We start from the raw sequence: 21,277 nt of genomic DNA, 5'->3' as shown, positions 1-21,277 counted from the left end.
AAGAGAGATGAAGACTTATAATAGCACTCTGTTGCCCCCATTTGATCACATCTGGAAATACAACAGTTAAACACCATCATGTCAAAATATGGACAAAGTATGTGTTCTGTAATATGGTAAAATCTACACCAACAGAGTGAAATCTTCCAAGTAGCACCAGTCAAAGACGGGCATAATCAGATGTAAAAGGCAAATGGAAAGGTCTTTTTTTATAAGCACTGACTCAAGTGAAACTGAGGGGAAACAATGCCAGGCATCATATTCAGTCAGACTTTCCTAATGTCTGACTGTGAAATAGTGACTGAACCTTTTAGTTCCCTTTCTGAAACATTTCCATGACTTTTGTTTATTGGTCTGTAAAGGGTGTTTAAGGTGAACCGAAATTCTATGGAAAAAAAAAACCCCACCACTCACAATCAGCTATTCAAAGTCAGGGTAAACCCCAATAAATGAGCTGAGCAAAGGTGAATGCCAGACGTCTCTGCATAATTTGAAGCAACATGAAGTCTGTTATGACTTTACTACACACATGAACGGCCACACCTCAACCATCTCAGGTAACAGCACACTTGGCTACCAGTCATCCATTAAACGACTGTATTTGACACAACAGGCTCAGGTGACACTTTCTTCTGTTTTGAAGGTGGCCCTCACCTTTAGATTTCTTATATTTACTTACATTTCTAACCTTTTTCTGTAAATTCAGCTTCTTCTTTAATCAGGACTGATTCCAGGTCCTGTAACAGCTTAAACTATCATTCCATTTCCAGCTATGCAATCAGCTTACTGATGTTTTCATCTGTTGGCTCCAGGAATAGTTTTTAGGTTCAGTTTGTAATATTTAGTTATTTCTTATCAGAATATGGCAGAAATTAAATATAATATTAATAAGTATGTTTTCATGAGTGTGTAATAACCTGAAAATAAGAACTGTTGTGTTTTACCTAAGAATCAGCCCTTTATATCTAGAGAAGGAGTGGAGAGTCCATCATGTTGCAACGCCATGTTTCTACATGGGCCCAGAACTGACAAACCAAACACTGGCTCCAGATACGGCCTGTCATGTTTTTCGCAAGTCTTGCGAGCACTGTATGTTCTCCTACACGCTTGAAAGGGCAGAGAGAAAGGGAGAGGCGTCTGCAATCTGCAAGTTCACTGCTAAATGTGACTAAAGCCAGTACACTGGTCCTTTAGGAGCAAAAAAGAGGATGATCTTCTGTAAATGCTTTGATTTTTTTAGCAGCAGCATACAAGTACATCAAAATAAAGGGATTTAAATATTAGGAGAATTGAAAGCACAGTGGCCCTTGCACAAGAACAGAAATATGCACACACGTTCTTTTCATCCAGTTCATAAAACTGTGCATATGCACGTTTCATAAATCTTAATCACTATGGATCTGGAGGCACAAGCCTGTTTTTCACTCTCTCCATTTTCAATAAGTGGATGTGGAAAGGCCCGTAATCACCTATATGCATGTCATTGATTGGTACTTCTGCCTGCTCCACCACTAGAGAGGCCTGTCAGTGAAAAGAAGGACCAAGATTCTGTGCAATTTCACCGATTGTTTCGCATCGGCGCCGTTCCAACAGTACCAGAGCAGCTGTCATTAGGGGTGACCATTACACAGCTGTGGCTATTTATAGTGCCTGTACAAATAATTTATCACATGTACCTGTGAACCATCAACCATCTGCAGCGATACCTCAATAATAATGATCAAAAGTCTGAAAGATGATCTGTGATTAATTAATGAGGCTTATATTGACCCAGGCTTTGCAAAGTGCAAGGTGTAATGATGAATGAAAAGAGGATTAACACAGGAAAATGATAGCTCAAATGTAACAGCGAAATTCCACCAGGCACGGCTGTGGCATGTTACAGCTGCGTCACATCGGCCACAGCTTATCGCTGCAGATGACCCTTCGCTAAGCACCGCCCTCCTTAGTTACCGTTGCTAAGCCTGCCAAACTTTCCATTCTCGCACTGCATTTATGCCATTTACAGTGATAACGGTGGCAGATTTAACATTGGAATTGGGAGTAATTGTTGAAACACGAGGTCTTTGAATTCTTAGAGGCATGAACAAAAGCAGCTTCTTATTAATATGATGACCATGGATTTTGTTGAATAATCAATCACAAGCAGATTTCATAAGTGTACCTGGCTGATGTTAGCTAATGCTAACTTCCTAAGTCTCATATTGATGTTTCCATCTGAAATGTTTTCGTTTAAGAACCCTGTGGAAGTGTAAATGTGAAGTTACCTGACAGCTGCCTACATGATACAACATTAATGCTAAAAGACTGAGGCTAAAGCTAGGTAGCTGGACGTTAACACCAGCAGTGAGCAAGTTAAGCAAAAAACAGAAGTTGACTCAAGTGTTTTGTCAGCTCAGTTCCTTTTTGGGCAGACAGCTCAGGACAAGTCATGAGAGACGCTGGAAATGATTGAAGCTTCACTGTATCAGTTTCATCTCTGGCCTTGCTCTGGCCTCTGACTGTGCTGTACTCAGTCAGGCTGCTGGTGACAGGGGTGGGGTTAAGAAGGTTAGCCTTAGGCTCCTCATTCAGAACCAGCAGAACATGATACTCGCACGTCTCCCTACACATTTCTGACATCTGATACCCACCGACGCCACTACCAAGGAACTCTTACTGTACCTAGCTGTCTTCTCTCCTTGCATATACCTGAGGTGCACACAATAACGTGAACACCTTAACGATAGAAGATAGAAATTAAACAGAATTGATGCTTCATTTTTGTCTAGACAGTAAGAAAAAGCTGTTGATTTAACTCTATGGTAATTTGTACAGTCCACTCCTTGCAGATTTGAGTCTACACAACAATTCTTTGCCAGCTACTGATGTCATTTCAAAAAGGCAGATTTTTTTTTTCACTGCAGGCCTCATTAGGCTTTATTTTGTCCTACAACAGTATTTATAGCAATAGCAAAGGCAATAAGGCCAAAATGACTCACATTAAATGCCTTACTTAGCCTTTTACACATACTGCTGACCAAGAACTGGAAAACCCCATGACTACTAACACTAAAAGTAGAGAACCTCCAGAGTAAATCTTTTTTTTCCCACGACGTCTGTTCGATGTCTGTTCAGTAGCAGTGGCTTTCAGCTGCTGGAAAATTGTTTCTGTTATCAATCTGACCACGTTCATTGTATGTCTGAAACAAACACGAGCAGCACTTTTATGTACAGAACATAAGATGAGATAAGAACAGGATTTCAAGTTGAATACAGTAGTGCTTCCACATCTAGTAAGTCCAGTGCACTGATTAGCAGATATTGTGCACAGTAATATTATTTAGCAGTGTCACAATCAAGTTTTTTCACCTGGATCCTGATTAGAGCCTTTTAATACTGTTATCTGCCAATACAGAGTCTGATCTGATATTCATATTTACTGAGAGCTCCTGCAAGAAACTTTCATATTTTGTTAACTTTGGTGGCCCCTGCAGACAGATGCAGTGGTTTAACATACATAAGTATAAGTAAAATAAAACAAAAAATCTACTTCTGCTTCGTTTTAATCAGCTAAAAAAAACTTTGCCTGGTAAAATGTAAACACAGGCTCTTCCACTCTGCATGCCTTTCATCATTTCATCTGATTTGAAGGAGAATCCAACCTGGTGGCAGGCATCAAGAATAACTAGAAATAGAAGATCTTCTCATCGATGGTCTTGTTTGCTTTTGCAGGTCATTTAAATTTATCCATATTAAATTCAGACCATTTTATAACAAGTTAAACACTCCCTATAGTAACTTTAAATGTTAATTATAACCAGATCTGACACATTTCAATAACCGCTGCAGCTCCTTAATTTGGTACACTTTCACAAGCTACTTCATCAGAATATTTAACGTGCTACTATACACCATTTACTGAGAAAAAGAGAGGAGACATAACAGATTTGTCAGTGTTTGAGATTAGCAAATCTGTGTATTAAACCAGGATCTCTGTCTGAACGCAGTCACTATTTCATCAATATGTAAGCATCTGTTAATGTTATGCTCTGGGTGACGCTGTAGAAAGCACTGACTTTAAACTTCTCTTTCATTGAATCAAAACATGCTTGCAACCGCTGCCTTTTGTGAAGACGAATCGTTCTTACACTCCTTTCATTCAATATTGCGTTATTAACTCATATTTAGAAAATTTGTTTTTGATATTTGTGAATCAATGCAGAATCATCCATGTCGATATCACGATGCATCTAAGAATCAAACTTTTATCCCCAACTCTAGTCCCTATATTCTGATTCAGCTAGTGCTAAAATGATTTCTATATATGTCGCCATTAAATAGTTTGTCATTTTGAGTTTTACACTGTAAAATGTCCCACCTAATACATATCTTGGTAACAATTCTTGGAGAAACACAAATCTAAATGATCTGTATCAAGACTGTTTATGTAAAAAAAAAAAAAAGTATATCTATCCAAACAGAGACCAGCATCCACCTCAGAAATCCAGCACTGGTCGGCCTATACTGTACTTCAAGCTTGCTGCTGACCATTAACACATTGCTGCCGTGCACACATGCCAACCATATCTTGTCGACAGGTGCGGCATTGTGTCAAAGCCACTTTCTGTCAGGACAGGAAAAAGGGAAACAGAGGCTGCACAGTAAATCAGTGAGACCTCCCCCGGATCTCAGATGATGATATACTTATGCATCCACTGTGTTGCATGTTATGAGTTCACAAGGACAACATAGGTTATTTTTAAAGGCACTGATAGCTACAGACAACACTCTGAAGAGGCCATGACAGGAGTTCACAATATAGATTAAATATAATAATATATAAATTTAGGAATTGTTAAATTGTGAAATGTGACAAAAACATGACATATAATTTGTGATTGAACTAGGGGTGCGTGATATGTTGATTATACCCACTATATTCGAGTATGAATTAGTGGGTGATATAGCAGACGACCATAATCATCATATTCAAGTTTTCAGTGTTTCCATTCATGACTGCTGAGGGGAAGTTACTTTACTTCAGTCAGCCATTAAGTGTAGATCAGCTCAGATCACCGTATAATGGTTACTGAAAAACTGTGTTGTATTTCCTGTAACAGAAAAGAAATACAAGCTGCTTGATGTAACATTACTTCAGCACTTCCTGTACCCTTTGCAGCAAAACTGGTCTGTCGAAAGCTAATTTAGCTAGCTAGCAGCTACGATTCCTTGTGAATTTTTTCACTGTGGCAGAAGCTTGCTACTCTACCCACGACTTCCAGCTCTGAAAAGTATCTGGACCTCCAGTTTTAGGCTATTTTAATTATCTTTAGCCAGAAGCAGCTAACTTACAAGCTCACTTTCACAACAGACCCCTCGGCTGGTAACACAGCTGCAACTGGTGTGTAATTCAGGTCCATTACTTAAGCAAAAGTACTAATACCGCACATTGGAAATACTCCAATATAAGTAAAAGTTTTGCCTTCTAAACTTAGCTAAGGTAAAAGTATTTAAGTATTATAGCAAAATTTACAGAAAGTGTCAAAAGTAAATGCAGCATTATTAATTGTGCAGTAAAACAGTCCCTGTCTGTGCTTCACTTTTACAGCTGATGTTTTTGGATTAACGTTACTGCTGCACTAGTGTGTATGTTGAAGTTCACTGCTGTACATGTTTAATGTTGTGCTCTATTTAACTACTCTATGTAATGCTGGGTAATTTAATCTACAGCCATGCATCATATTCTATAAGATCATCATATGTTTGCACCATTTGAGAATTTACAGTATGTTATTTAAGAGAAAATGTGTAGCCTATATTGAGATGCATATTGTATATCACAGAATAGCCTAAAAATATTGAGATATTATCTTTAAGGCTTAGGAACCAGTAAAAATAGTCAAATTGTCAAAAGTGTCATGACTCAGAAAGACTAATGGGAAAATGTTAATACTGAGTTACAGATTCACATAATGAAGGACTTTAATCTTCTGTGGTTCTGACCAGATCTAATCAGCTATGTCAAAGCAAGGCTTTATAATGACTGACAAACAACAAAGTCTTGTAGACTTTCAATTGTTAGAGGGAATAATGCAGGATTGCAAACTTGTGACTCAAGAATAAGGCAAGGAAGATGTGTCCCTGCATGCCTTCAGGACAGGACTGGGTGGGGTTCAACTTGCATTCTCATCTGAGTGCTGAGTTTACTGTTAAAGTGGTTTAATGCTCTTGGATGAAAGGCACGACAACACTGCTGACCAACAACAAATGATAAATTCAACTTGATGAAAAGGCCATTTTGAGGAGCTAAACTGTTTGCATTTCCCAAAAGAGGAGGAAAGTCCTCTGAAAACCCTCCTGTGTGACCAGCGAGGGACACACCCCTTCTCCCGAGTGTTGCGTGTAAATAAGGAGCAACTGGAACAAACATCCCACGCAGGATTGGCAGGGGAGTCATCGAGGCCACACAGGAGCAGGAGCAGATATAGTGGACGCCAGGGCCCAGTTGGTGTCCATGTGCTGACTGCTGGGCTCCAAATAAAGCAGAGGGCAGCACATGATAGCCCAAGGTGCATGCCTCTTTAAACATGAATGCACACACATGCATGCAAACATAATGCTGTGTGGTGAGGCCGTTCAGAAGACTCACTCATTTACAAACTCTAACCCATTCATACTACACCCGCCAACAATACATAAACTATATTTTTCATGTAACCTCAGGCTCCACCTGAAAAATAGTCCCATTCTCCAGACTGTCCTTCACACACAACAGCTTTCTGTTTTTGAGATACACCATCAAACAATCACAGGCATTCACACGAACACACACATAGCGTATCGCCCTCAGAGAGAACTTGATTGCTCTGTTACTCTAACAGATGGTCTAACAGTTCTTCTTGGTGTTACATTAAAGGAGCACTATGTAGCAACTGCACATGCAAAAAATTATTACTGCGCTCAAGTTGGAGCATAGGTTGACATCCTATGTAATATATGATCTATGTTTTTCCCCCACTTACTCCTCTTGAGGAGGAAGCTCAGGCAGGCTGCAGGAGCACTGCAGGAGTGCAAGACACAGTTAACATCGTAAATTGGCAATAACAAGTGAGGACTAGTCTTACACTGTAAAGTAAAGCCCATCAGCCAGAAAACAAAAGACCACTGCTGTGAAAATACACACTATGGATTGTGAGTTAAATAACTGCCTGTCTCACTGCCTGCCAAACTCCATTTACATTTTGCTCAGTTTAACCACTATAAAAAAAATCTACTCCTCCTACAAGATTATTGATGATTTCTTTCGACATGTAAAATTCACTTACTCATACAACAAACATTCTGCATTAATTTGAACTCTAATTAAAGGCAAATAAAAAGTTACCCCAGCCTGGAATAGAAATTTCATAGCAGGACACCGCAGCTGGAGCAATGACATCAGAGTAGCGACTACTTCAACTTAATATTTTTCCTTGATCTGTGGTGACATATCATGGTCATTTTATGATTTATTACAGTAAAAATATTAAATATTCCGCCTTTAAAATCCGTTTTCAGCCTGAAAACCATCCTGATTTCAGAGGTTTTGCATTTGAACAAAACTAACCTATCACACAGTATGTATATAGGAAAACATAGCTAAGATAGTTGGTTTTGTACAGCCTGTAAGTAGCTCATCAGTGAGCTTGAGTTCCCAGGCAACTTAGTATCCCACTTAAAAAGTTCAGGGACTTGGCAGACACACATTAAGAAAAGAATGGTCAAAATCATTCTGACCTGTAGTCAGTGGTATGATTTATGTTTTATCTCAATCCAGTTACTAGCAAAGGGCTGTACTGGAAGTCATTCATTTACCTTCCATCATCATTTTGTGACATCATCAAACACCCAGAAATAACAAAAAATCCTCAGTTTGAATCAATTGATTCACTGGATTAAATAAGTAAAGGTCTTGTGTCCACATAGTGTTTTTCCTCTGGCAGAAAAGTGCTGGCAGGAAGCTGGGGAGCACAAGGATGAAGCGCTTGTGGTGAGAGTAACAAAATGCTACACGTGGGTTTTGCTTCTATGACAAAAATATCTTGACAATTTCACACTTCTCTATTAGCTTAACAAGCACACCATGATTGTGTAGAACAACAAAAACTGCAGGCAAAGCAAGCGGAAATGTTGCACTTCTACTGTTTCTACTGTTTACTTGAGTTGGCGTCAATGAATAAATGGTTACCATCACTTCACCGGCTTCACTGACTCCACCACAGCCTCTCTGCGATACTGTCTGTTCTGAGTGTGTATGTGAGTGTGTGATGAGCCTATGAATGAGACTAAAATACAGTGAACTCTTTCAGCATAGTGCTCTGGAGGGGATCATGCAAGCACTTCTGTGACTGACTGATCGATCACTGGACATACAGCTTGTCTGCAGATAATCTGGAATACCTCTGAACTGATCAAACTAATTTTTCATGATGACTGTATGCAGAAGAATTCTTTAAAAATCTTGAAAAGTCTTTTTTATGACTTTCATGCCTTTATGTTTTTCGAAGGTCATCCCATTCTTTTGAATGCAATATCTCAAAAACCCCTTGAGGAAATTTCTTCAAACTTGCAGAAATTACCACTTGGTCACAAGGATGAATTGATTAGATTTTGATGGTCAATGGTCAAGGTCACAGTGACCTCACTAAACACATTTCTGGCCATAACTCAAGAATTCATACACCAATTATGATAAATTACACACAAATTTCTAATAGGATTAAATGATAAGGTGATAACATTTTATATCTAAAAAGTCAAAGGTCAACTTCACTGTGATCATAGAGTTCAGCTCTCTATTAGTGTAGACACCATTTCTCATTGGAAATTATCCACTGGAATGTAGAGTGATAACTTCCATTTTGCCAAAAAAATATACTTAATAACTTTTGTAAAATTCCTTGAAAGTTACAGGTCAGTATAGTGATAAATTCCATATTAAATTCCTTCAAAGTCTTAACTACAGACATTATATGGGTCTGGACAGACAAGGATGTAAACTGTAACTTGACTGGTTGGTGGAGACAAACAACTGAGAGGCATTAATTCCGTTTTTTGATGGCTCTCCGTTATATGACCACAGCTGACTTCTTAGTCTTCTTACCTGGCCATAGGGGGCCACACATGATGAACAACTGCTTCAGTTTGAAATCTCATTTCAGCTTGAGGACAATGTATGCAAGGGTCATGTTAACGAAGAATCTCTGCTGGTTGCATCTGGCAGTTGTGGTGACATTGCAGTAGGTGCTTCACCATCTGTTGCCTGATGGAGACCTGCACTCTACTGAGTGACCTCTTCTAGTGTTTTTCCCTGTTTCATAGTTTCTGTTTGACATATAATAAAATAGGATAAGTAATATCTTTATCTGCAAAAAATTAAAAGTTACATTCGAATGTTGATTTAGAGGTTGAATGTCAATGTTATGACAGGTGTGATTTTTTTTTTTTTTTTTTGCAGGAATCTGTACCAAAAAAAAAAAGATGTTTTCTGTAGTCTAGAGAATGGTGTGTTGGCCAGGACACCTCTGCAGCACCACAATATTTCATTAAAAATGGTATTTTGATTCACATTTCACCTTTAACAAATACTGCACATCCTACTTCAAAATAGGTACACCCCGCGTCAAACTTTCAAATTGCACACCCACAGTTTGTCATAAACTTTCAGTTACATCATTAATGACATCATCAGGGTTTTATTCTCAGACTTGATAAAGCTTCTCTGCAGCCACAGAGGACATAATTCAGCTGCTGAGTTGTACTACACATGACAAGTACAAATTGTGAATCTTTCAAGTGCTGCATCACTGTGATCTTACTCAGAGATTTCATATCTCTTCATCTGATTCTCCAGAAATAAATGTCCCAACTGAGATGAAGAAAATTTAAATGATCAAAAACGATAGATAACACCACTCCAATAGCCTGAATAGAAGAAGCATGTATTACTGCAAAGTGTTCCACTGAAACAGGTAGTCTGAAGTTTGATTATAGAGCCTGCTGTACTACAGTTCAGCAAAAAGCTTCAAGAGTGTTTCCCAACCCCAAAGATCTGCCAATGTGTGAACTGTCAGAGAGACAGACTGACAGTCGCTGTCTCGTTATGTCGCATCAAGCTTAAATCCGACACCTCATCTTTCTTTCACTGCCTGCTTAATCTCTCATAAATCCAAATGTAAGCTTAGCCAACAAATCTGAGGCAAGCAGCAGGGTGTATTCTCTGTTGTGTCCTGAGACCTCTTCATGTGATTTCATTCACCATAAATACATTCATTACATCTCTTGCAAAGACACAGTGTTTACAGACTCAGAGCATATACATTGTTTAGACAAATACAATACATTTTTCATACTATTCTCACATTCTCATATATTCGGTTTGCTCACCGTTTGGCCTTTGCTTCACACAGACTGAACAAGAAACAAGCAAAAAGCCACCTGACAGGCTTGAAGAGGAGGGCACGCTGTGAAACAAGCAGCTACTGTCATTCAGAAACCAGTCTCTTCTTTTCTATAATTTCCACTTCTTCAACCACTGCTTCCTCTTTACACAATCTGTTACTTAATCTCCAGCATAAATATGTTTTGTAATCTCAATAACAAGAGTGGCACAAGTTCCCAGTTCAGCTAGAAGTTGAAATATATTAATACTGTGTTTGATCACATAACACTGTTTTCTAAAGCCCCCTTTATCAACTATGGGAAAGTCACACAGTCTTGCGGTGAGCTTTACAATCAACAGAGCTCCTCTCTGAGAAAAACAAAAATCTAAACTCACAGGAGAAAAGTACACTGTTTATCAGTCACCTACGAACGTCAAGAAAAACTCCTCTCTGTATGTTTTAGATAACTGGCATTTTATCCAGAACCTTGACCTACTTGACATGATGAGAAAGTTAAAAAAAAAATGAAAGAAGAACCTTACACAGACAGAAGCCGCTCTGTGTTACTAAAAACACTAATAGGTAGAGGCTGTAATGGAAGATGCCTGGCCATCCATTATCTAGACTCACTACCCGCCATGGTAATCAACTTCATCATCCAGTAATTTAATTTATCTGAAGTATCCAGTGGCGGTATCAGTAAATACATTAAAACAAAACAAATAGGTATCCCCTGCTATCAGTCATTGTATTGATTGCAATACAGTGGCTGCAGGAGAGGAAGGAACTGAGGAAATTGAAATCCAGGATAAAACACTCACAAAACAAAGGGTCAATAATTAATTATAAGATTAGATAATCTTTCGATTTTTTAAAAATTTATTTATTGTTTACTGCATGGTGGTGTGGTAGTTAGCACTGTCGCCTCACAACAAGAAGGTTCTGAGTTCAAATCCCCCAGCCGGCGAGGGAGTTTGTGGCTGGGACGTGACCTTTCTCTGTGGAGTTTGCATGTTGTGTCTGTGTGGATTCTCTCCGGCTCCCTCCTGCACTCCAAAGACATGCAGCGTAATAGGTTCATTGATAACTCTAAATTGCTCATAGGTGTGAATGTGAGCAGGAGTGGTTGTTTGTGTCTATGGGTGGCGACTTGTCCAGGGTGCACCCCGCCTCTCGCCCAGTGTCAGCTGGGATAGGCTCCAACCACCCGGCGATCCGTCAAGGATAAGCGGTTATGGACGATGGATGGATGTTTAGTTTATAGGGGTGGCACCTGACAATTTGATTCCGATTGAGAGGGCTACAATGTGATTATAACAACTATCAATGCATTTTGATGTATTTAAATTTTTAAGCCAGGGGGTGGCGGTTGGATTGTATCAATCTGCAGTTGCTCACGTCAGTCATCCTCACTAAAACTCAATAAGTAGCTTAAATGAGACACATGACACACGTTTAAATTCATCACGTTTCACCATCCAATTGGTTTAATCGGCTTGCACAATTAATCACAATTGCAATAAAAACGCAATATCCTAATCACAGAACCAGAACCAAACTGCAATTTTTGGAAAAATGTTTGAGAAAACAGCATTATGAGGCACTGTAGTGCTGCATGGACAGACCTCAATAAATATTACATCATGATCTTAATAGTTTTTTTCAGTGAACATGAAAATCGTAATGCAAAACTAATCATTTCCACAGATCGTACTGCATATTGCAATTGCAATTTCAGTCAAAACAATCGCAATATGACTTTATAACCAAATCCTGCAGTCCTGTTTGAGAGGGGCATGGGCGTCTTCTGCTTCTCAGAAGTTAGGCTGGGTCAAAATACAGAAGACACATTTCCCAACAGGGTTGAATGACTTCCTTACTTTTGTCTATCTTATTGACAAACTCAAATGAGGAACCAGCATAATTCTAATCAAGACCAAGCCACATTTTTTCACTGTGCCACTACTCGGTTGAGTGTGTGTCCACAGACGGGATACAATCTCCTTCAGAGTCATGTAACGAATGCTCGGGAGATTAAAATGTTTGCTGATGAAAAGCTCACACACAATAGACTCTATCATTCCCTGGCTGAGAGAAATACAAGGCAAAGGCCGGGACAAGCCCCAGCAATGCACACTCACACGACTCCAAGTGCACGGGTGCATGTGCACACCCATCTCCTCCTCAGTAACTTAATCTGATTTAGAATGAAATTCAATCTATGCATTAAAACCGAATAGACAGGTGCCAACCTGTCCTTGAATCATAGAAGATCAGATGAATGTGGAGGGCATTCTCACACCTACGTGTTAGCTAAGGTTTAGATACATCTTCCACTCTCCTGAGGTGGAAGTACTGCTTTAAAAGAACATTTTTACACTCAGAATCAACAGATGAGAATACAGCAGGCTTATACCCACCGAGGGCTGGGCGGTATGACAAAATTTTTATATCACCTTTTTTTTTTTTTTAAATCATATCGATTTCACTGTTCTTACCCACATTTTCTTCTAATGAGAAAATAATTACTGCAGTTGATTGTCTTTAAATAGCCCATTTTACTGTCATAAGGACTGTATCATGTTTTTTTTTCATGTCCAGACACAGGTAAAAACATGACCCCTTCAAAGTATGGTTGCCATCACATGGCGGAGACGACTATACGATTTAACTTCCCCATCCACGCTAGTCGGCACCAGAAATACTAATAGTTTAAAATATTTATCAATATGTCATTCATGCACGATGCCAGTTATCTGTTGCCTCTAAGGTTTTATGCAGCCGCACGCCACTAGTCGGGGCTGCGGCTCTGTCAGAGGGCAGCCCCTGTCACCCAGCGCGTATGAACCAATCGTCCTGGCAACACCGGATGTTTACATCAGTGAAGTTGGACAGATGAATGTAGACTGCTGATATATATTCACTTGACTGGAGAAACGTGACCACATTAGGCACATACACAGACATAAACCTGCAAGCGGAGCTGCTGCTGCTAGCACTGCTAATGTTAGCCACACTGTGTTTCAGGCTGGCAGCTAATGTTAGCTCTGGGTCCTTTACCTGCAGACACTGCGACCCTCTTCGGTCTGAAAAGGTGAAGTCTTTAGTGAGTTGTTGTCATGTTTTGTACATAAATGAGGTTTGTATTGCACAGTGCAAAGTAGCACGCATCTCAGTGGCATTTAAAGTATGATTTGGTGATTGTAGACTGTGGACAGTGTTTAACATTATATATTAATAAATTCTGCTAAAACTGTAACTGCTTTCTGGGTGTTTTCTTAGTGTTAGACTAGTCTAAATTAAATTCTGCGTTTAATCGACAGGGAATTTAGTCGCCAGGAACATCCCTAGTGCACACACTCAAGCAAGTACACCTGTGGTGTTTGTGTGCAGCAGTGAAATGGGTCCCTGCTGAAACACTTTCCTGCTGCACACGTTCCGGACGTTGTTTGGGCTATTCACTGGTATAGCGGTATGTGAAAAATTAATATCATAACTAAATTAAAGACCGGTTTTTGGTACGAACCAGTATAGTGCACCGGCCTATACCCACCCATACATATAATATACTGTATATAAAAGCAGTGTTTCACTTTATAATCCACAATCACAAGCCATGGGGTCAGAAATCAAAGCACCTTTTCACACAGTCATTACTTCTTTAAATGTCAAATGAACAGAGGCATTATTTTGTCTGATCTTATCAAATATTGTTTTGAAAGAAATGGAACTAGGGCTCCAACGAATGATTACTTTCATACTTCATCGCCACATGCATACTGCAGGTATAAGTCCCACCACTGGACGCGGTATCAAAGTGTTCACTATTTGCATTTTCAAAGTCCCAGGGAAACAAGAATAACCTCCGAGCTGCAACCTGCAGCAAACGTAGAAGAACTAAAAGCGGCTACCTTTTCTTTTGCAGGGGTACAGTCATTTCAATGCCAGAACTCGCCTTCTGGAGTGCAAATGTTCCACCAAAACAAGTTCCCCCTCGACACTATTTTGCAGCAGCACCTTCGCTGCATCCTTGGCTTTGTGCCGCCCAAAAACTTTGTGATTGATTCAAAGAAATGCAAACAAGGCAGTGCATTTTTCCCTATGCCAGAATGTATATGTGTGGAGCCAGACTTTTGTCCAGCGTGCAGTGAGGTTTTGCTATGCGACACTAGCCAGAAGCAGACTTGTTACCCGCCCAGAATCTTATCCTGGCCCTGCGCCAGTGAGCCATTTCTGCTGGACCTAACATAATATCCTGGCACTATGTCAATAGCAACACTCTGTTCTGTCACCATGATCACCAGTAAAACAATGATAACCAGTGTGGTCTTTCTCATTTTTCATCCATATTTCTCAACTTTATGATTCAACCACTATTTGTTTCATCTTTTTCTATTTTACTGTGACATGAAGTAGCCTGTGTGAATTTATATATTTGCTTAGTCAGTAGCAGGAGTGGAAGAAAGCAAACCATGTTCAACGGAAGAAACTATATTCAAAAGAAACCACAACTTTCGACCCATTTTAGCAGCTCAGTGCAGTTTAACAGAACAGTCTGTGCTCTAACGATCATAGATCAATACACACAACAGATTGTCTGTGCACACACTAAAAGACATCAGCAGCCCAATGTCATTTAGCATGCTTGCTTGCCCAGTGTACCATGGCAATTATTCCAGCAACCCTCCCCTATCAACCTGTTGCTATAGAGTCACCTTGTTTGCGAGCAACTGGGCTTGGGAATGAAGACTGCAGCTCAATTATGGTTCAGAGCAAGAGAAATATTCAACAGGTCGAGTAACCCAACAGCAGATTTTCAAAGGATAAGATGGAAATATTGTGTCGTATATTAAGTTAAATATTCTTTTACAAAATGAAAACCTATAGCAAGCTAATGACACCAGTTTGAACAACAGTCACGCCTTACTTTTGGGATTACCATAGCAAGTTTAAATAAGAAAATATCTTCTTAACAAGACTTGTTAAGCCTATCTCAAGTTTCTCTTCTTTATTTTGAGCTCTCCATTATTCAAGACTTAAATTGGGTTCTCTCCCATTATTTCAAAAGGGACAAGTGCCAAAACCTTGTCACACACCAATTCACGACACTATTCTTTCCTGTCTTGTAGGAAAAAAACAAACACTTGACTCTACTTGCACTCTCAGTGTATGATAAAAGAAGAAACTGTTGTGGTTGTTTCAAGTTAGATGAGTGGATGAGAAGTAAGCTGCTTGCTCGTTCAGGTGTATTCAATTAGGTGAGGCAATATGCCTATTTTTTTTAAAGGCACAGTTCATCCAAAAATCAAAAAATATACTTTAATCAATAGTGCTAGACAGTTTGGCCATAGAGATGTCTGCTTTCTCTTATACAGAATGGAACTAGCTAGAAAAATGCTGCTCAAAAATATATAAAATATATATTTTAAAAGCTCAACAGCAATGTCTCTTCCCAGAGATCATGGCCTGATTACTCAAGAAAATCCACACACATTGTTGTGAGGAAGAGGAAGAAGAAAAAGGTAAGAGGAAAAATATGTAGGGGAGAGCAGGGACAAAAGTACACATTTTATGTATTTCACTCTCTACACAGAGATGTTTCTATTTAGAGCAACTATATTTTATTGTTGCAACATATGCATGTCCTTTAACAAGACCATCTGTCAAAACTGTCAAAAACTGGATAAATTAGTGCAATCAGACTTGGCATTGCGTATTGTTACTGCTGTCTCTCTGCGTCAGGACCAATGAAACACAGGCTTTGGACAAAAGTAACGACTGAATAAATTACAAAACTACTCAGCCTAAGTACTTTACACTTCTGACATGCAACACTTATTTATGCTTATGTTAGTGCTCCAAGCAAAGGACCATGTTACTCTGAAATCTTTCATGGTAAATGTCACAAATGTATGAAATTGCTCCAATGCGTCAAATTAATCTTCGTACATAATCACCTCTAAAAGACTGTCCCTTACGTAAAACAGCCTGATATGCTCTAGAACACACATCATATTTAGTGAGACCTCTGTGGGTCTTGTTGACCCTAATCCCACAAATAGAATGAGAACAGATATATCGCTTTAATAATAGCAGGAAAAAAGTAACACTGTGTTACTTTTCCCTTGTCTCCATCACCTTTAGCCTAGCTAGCAACAAAGATAAGCTAGCATGATAAATTAAAACTTCACTGATACTTAGCATACACACAGATTCAACAGATGACATATATTTACAGTCTTCAACAAATAAACATTTCCTCACAAACATTACATTCAAAGTAAAAAATTGTTTTTTATACTACAATTAAAGCTAGGACTGGGTATCATTAAAACATTTTCAATGCAGTTCCGTTTGATACTGGTCCCTGAACAAAATCTTTTTCGAGACAATGTTACAAAAGTCCATTTTATCAAGAAGAAAATCAGATTACACATTTCTGTACAATTAGTCATTTCAAAGGAGCTGTTCAAGAACCCAGGAGCAGCTGGAGAAACTGATTTTACTCAACCTGATAACTTAACTAAAGTGAATAAACTGATGGAGTAACTGTACAATAATAGACTATAAATATCTGTCAAAACTAGCTGTTTTTAGCCTGAGAGCTCATTTGTGTAGACTTATCAGCATGTTACTGACTTCCACGTTACAAGACAGAAGATCTGTGTTGCAGCCTTCCCATCTTTATTTCTGTCCCTGCTCTCCCCTATTTCTGATTTTAGGGGTAATTTTGTTTTATTGAAAGGAATAGTTTAAAGTAGCAAAATCCTCGACAGCATTGTCTTTAGGTGCAAAAATGTTCTCAGTTGACTGTTTGGTGACAAATATTTTCACATCACAAAGATCTGACAAAAGAGTCTTTGACAGCAGTGTTTAAAACTTTGTGTGTCTCATATTAACGCTAGTTTAGTTTGGGTTTGGGGGGAATGACGCCCCGGCTTCATTACATAACTACAGGAGCGCAGACAAGTGAAATGCGACGGCTAATCCTCCAGTAGACAGATGAGATAAGAAGTGGGACACGGAGTTTATGACGGGCAGCTGTCTTACCGTACTTGTTGGGCTCCCTGTTGTACTCCAGGATAGGCACCACGGCGTTGGGGTCCGCCGGCTCGAACACGGAGTCGCCCCCAGCCTCATTCTCCACCGTGACACCACCAACGCTGCTGCTGCTGCTGCTGCTGCCGCCGGGGTCCGGGGCAGGGTCAGCCACAACCGCGTCCGAGTGCTCCCCCTCCCCGGCGACGACCCCAACTCCTCCGTCAACCGGGACCACCACAAATCTTTCGCTCATGTCCCTCTTTCTTCTTCTCCCCTCTTTGTGGGACTGTTTGCGGAGGAAAAACGACACCGACCGGCCGGCTCACCTCTGCTCTCACGCTCGAGGAGAGCGACCACACAGGACAGCGAACAGAGGGACACACGCTCACGGGTTGATCAGAGGATTGATTACAGTACAGACGGGCCCGCCCCCGGACGTCGCTCATTGGTTGAGAAAGCCAAGGCGCGCCGTCAATCACCTGCATAAGCCAATCAGAGTGGTTGAAAATTGTTAATTGTTGAAAGAGGGAGTTCTAAAATTTGCATTAACTAAATGATATCATCGTCATAAATCAACTTGTCCGTAATTTATGACTACATAACATGAGCCCATATAATCAATAAATAAATAAAACACAAACAAAAATCTAATTTTAGCTTTTAATATTATATCTGAACACTAAAACATAATTCAAACAATTACATATAATTCAAAGTATTTTTATTAATAGGTTTTCAATACAAGATGGCCATAATGAAAACAAAAAGGGAGAAAAATCTCACTTCCTACTATTGTTTCAGCAAAATAGTTCCTCCAGTTATCAAACAATTTTTTGTATGTTTTGAATTATATCTCTAAACTATGGAACAGTATTAGGGTCAGTCATGAGGAGCAAATGACATGACATTTTGACTTTTTCTCATGGTGCAATTTTTGGTTTAAATGACATAAATATATATATATATATATATATATATATATTTCCTAATGCTTGCACTAATAATGAAAGTTTGACTTTTTCCTCAACATTTCTACTTTATTCTCAAAATGTAAAATACAAAAATCTCCCTCCTCTCTTTTTTCATTAATGTGAGCCTAACACCCACACAAAACTCTGAACATACTTTGAAATACATCTGAAATATATTTATTTATTTGTATGCATTTACAGTTGAGAAAGGCCGATCAGCAAAACAATGCAGCTTAACAGAACGTTCATTATAATAATAGATGTGAGACAGTGCGTTGCTGTCATAACAGAGAACATCATGTACTGACATGTCACACTAAACTCATTACAAGCTTCTTTAATGGTCTCAAAATGATGGAGTAATTAACACGGACTCTGCACATCCTCCACTATCAATAGCTGGCCACAGAAGCTCAATAAATCATTCTAATTTAAAAATCAGTGCTGGTTTAGTCATTTGCCAACCACTCGCCATAATAACTCTGGTATGTTACAGCTTAGAACAAATGGCTCATCAATACCTCAGTATGGAGTGACCTCTCATGTTTCCAGGCAGTTTTTGATAGCCTACATAATCTGCAGTGACTCAAAACTCCCTGTTGTCCAAAAGACATCATTTGAGTATTTTCTTAGTTTGACACACTTGAGTGTTAACACACACACAGCAACAGCAACAACAGCATATCTCTTGTGTTTCAGCTTTTGCTTTCACCTTTGAATCAAGTTTCTATCTTGGTTTGTCTCATAGGAAACACATGATCATCTGGTGCTGAGCTCAAGTTCGCCACCACAATTGAATTAATTGTTTCTAAAGCAAAGACCTATCTGTTGGGCAAATTCAAGGGAAATCCGTTCACACTCTGACAGACAACGTAAGACGGATAAAAACATACCCGCTTCACAGAGATTACATCAGCAGCAGCCTTGTAAAAAGCAACGGGTTGTTTCACTAAACAACTGGAATATACCAAAACAATAAGACCTCACTCAGCAGAGCACAGATCCCCGCCAAAAGATGGTGAAACACCTACTGCAATGCCACTACACCTGCCAGATGCAACCAGCAGAGATTTGTCAAGTTCTCTGACATTAATATGACCCCCACATACCATTGTCCTCAGCTGAAACAACATTTCAGTAACTGATCACTTGTGGCCCCTAGTGGATGGTTCAGTAGAGGGAAAAGTCAGCTGTCAGTGGTCATATAAGTCAAAAGAGCTGTCAGAAAATAGAATTACTGCCTCACAGTTGTTTGTGTCCACCAACCAGTCAAGTTTCAGTTTACATCTATGTCTGTCCACATTCATATAATGTCTGTAGTGAAGACTATTTTTTGGCAAAATGGAAGTTATCACTATTCATGTGTGATTCCAGTGAATAATTTCCAGTGAGAAACGTGCTGTCTTTACTTACATACTTATTTTTACAGAGGAGGACAGAGAACTGACAGAGAGCTTAACATTATGATGTCACAGTGAAGTTGACCTTTGACCTTTTGGATATAAAATGTCATCACCCCATCATTTTATCCCATCAGATGTTTGTGTGAAAATTTGTCATAACTGGTGTTGGTGGTGGGTTATGGCCAAAAATGTCTTTAGTTAGGTCACTGTGACTACAAAAATCTAATCAGTTCATCTTTGAGTCTAAGTGGATGCTTGCACAAAGTTTGAAGAAATTCTTGAGATATCATCTTCACACATCATAATGCCTGTGGCCACAGCCGTCGCCTGTGTGGAGCCATAAAAAAAGGTTCTTCGTGGTTTTTCAAAAAGTGTGAATCTCAGAGGTCCTTCAGCTTACAGTCATGAATGTGCATCCGTTCAGTGGTACTTAAGGTTAGCTGCAGACAAGCTGCAGGTCCAGTGATCACGCACGCACACACTCATACATGCACACACGGGCAAGCAATCGCATGATCCTAATAATTGATGATGCACTGAATACCTTTTGTGATTGTGATTCCTGTAAGACATACTCCCGGCAATGGATTCATGGTAAACACAATTATGGCATAGCATAAAGTCAATCAATACATGACTGAAGACTGTTGAAGTGAAGAGCCATACTCTGAGCCATACCCCTCTGTACCACCCGCAACAGAGTCAGGAAGTGATAGGTAGCTGACTTAAAAGTATCTTGAATGTGTTCATGTACCTACCAAGTACAGGCCCAGTAGAGCCCCTGGACTAAATAGACACAAAAGACACAAAACAACTACAAAGAGGCACAGTATGACAAAACAGAGACACAAATCAACCTACAACAAGCTGCAAAATGAACCTAAAGAGATGCAAAACAAGTACAAAGAGATGTAAAATAACCATAAAGACATGTAAAATGACTACAGAGCAAAACAACCATGAAGAGACACAAAAACGAAAGGTGCAAGATGACCATAAAACGATACAAAATGACTACAAAGAGGTGCAAAATGATCATAAAGGGATGCAAAACAACTACAAAGAGATGTAAAATGACTACAAAAGACACAAAACAACTACTGAAATGTAAAAAGATCCCCAATGAGATGTAAAATGACAACAAAGAGATGCAAAATAACTACGAAGTGATGCAAAAGATATAATATAAAAGCCAAACAACCATGAAGACATGCAAAACGTAAGGTGCAAAATGACCATTAAGAGATGCAACATTACTATGAAGAGGTGCAAAATGACTGCAAAGTGATGTAAGTGTTGTTTGCAGTTGTTTTGCGACTCTTTCCGCCTTACTCAGATGTAACCTTTTACACGTCTATGTCCAGGGATCCACCGTTTCATAATCCGTCCATGGGTGTAGGTTATTTTTACAATGTTTAAAGTTTGATATTTGGTTTTAATTACAATGAGTACACAATGT

General features: G+C 39.3%; 1 protein-coding gene across 4 annotated transcripts in view; it reads right to left on the bottom strand.

Annotated features, from left to right (window-relative positions):
• The window catches only part of slc12a7b (solute carrier family 12 member 7b), an 87,161-nt gene extending 69,369 nt beyond the window's left edge, over positions 1 to 17,792 (bottom strand). The window contains exon 1 of one of the 4 annotated variants that reach the window (XM_084747234.1): positions 17,454 to 17,792. In XM_084747234.1, coding sequence (XP_084603360.1) covers positions 17,454 to 17,697 — 244 coding nt within the window. In that variant the 5' untranslated portion in view covers positions 17,698 to 17,792. The remainder of the gene's footprint in view (positions 1 to 17,453) is intronic. The other 3 variants (XM_084747233.1, XM_084747237.1, XM_084747235.1) reach the window with 3 other exon arrangements.
• Between the last annotated feature and the right edge of the window lie 3,485 nt (positions 17,793 to 21,277).

This window comes from Lutjanus erythropterus, chromosome 21, assembly GCF_056507025.1.
Source record: "Lutjanus erythropterus isolate fLutEry1 chromosome 21, fLutEry1.hap2, whole genome shotgun sequence".
Taxonomy (NCBI): Eukaryota; Metazoa; Chordata; class Actinopteri; order Lutjaniformes; family Lutjanidae; genus Lutjanus; species Lutjanus erythropterus.
Note: the sequence above shows the minus strand (reverse complement) of the source record. Positions and strands in the feature narration are given on the sequence as shown.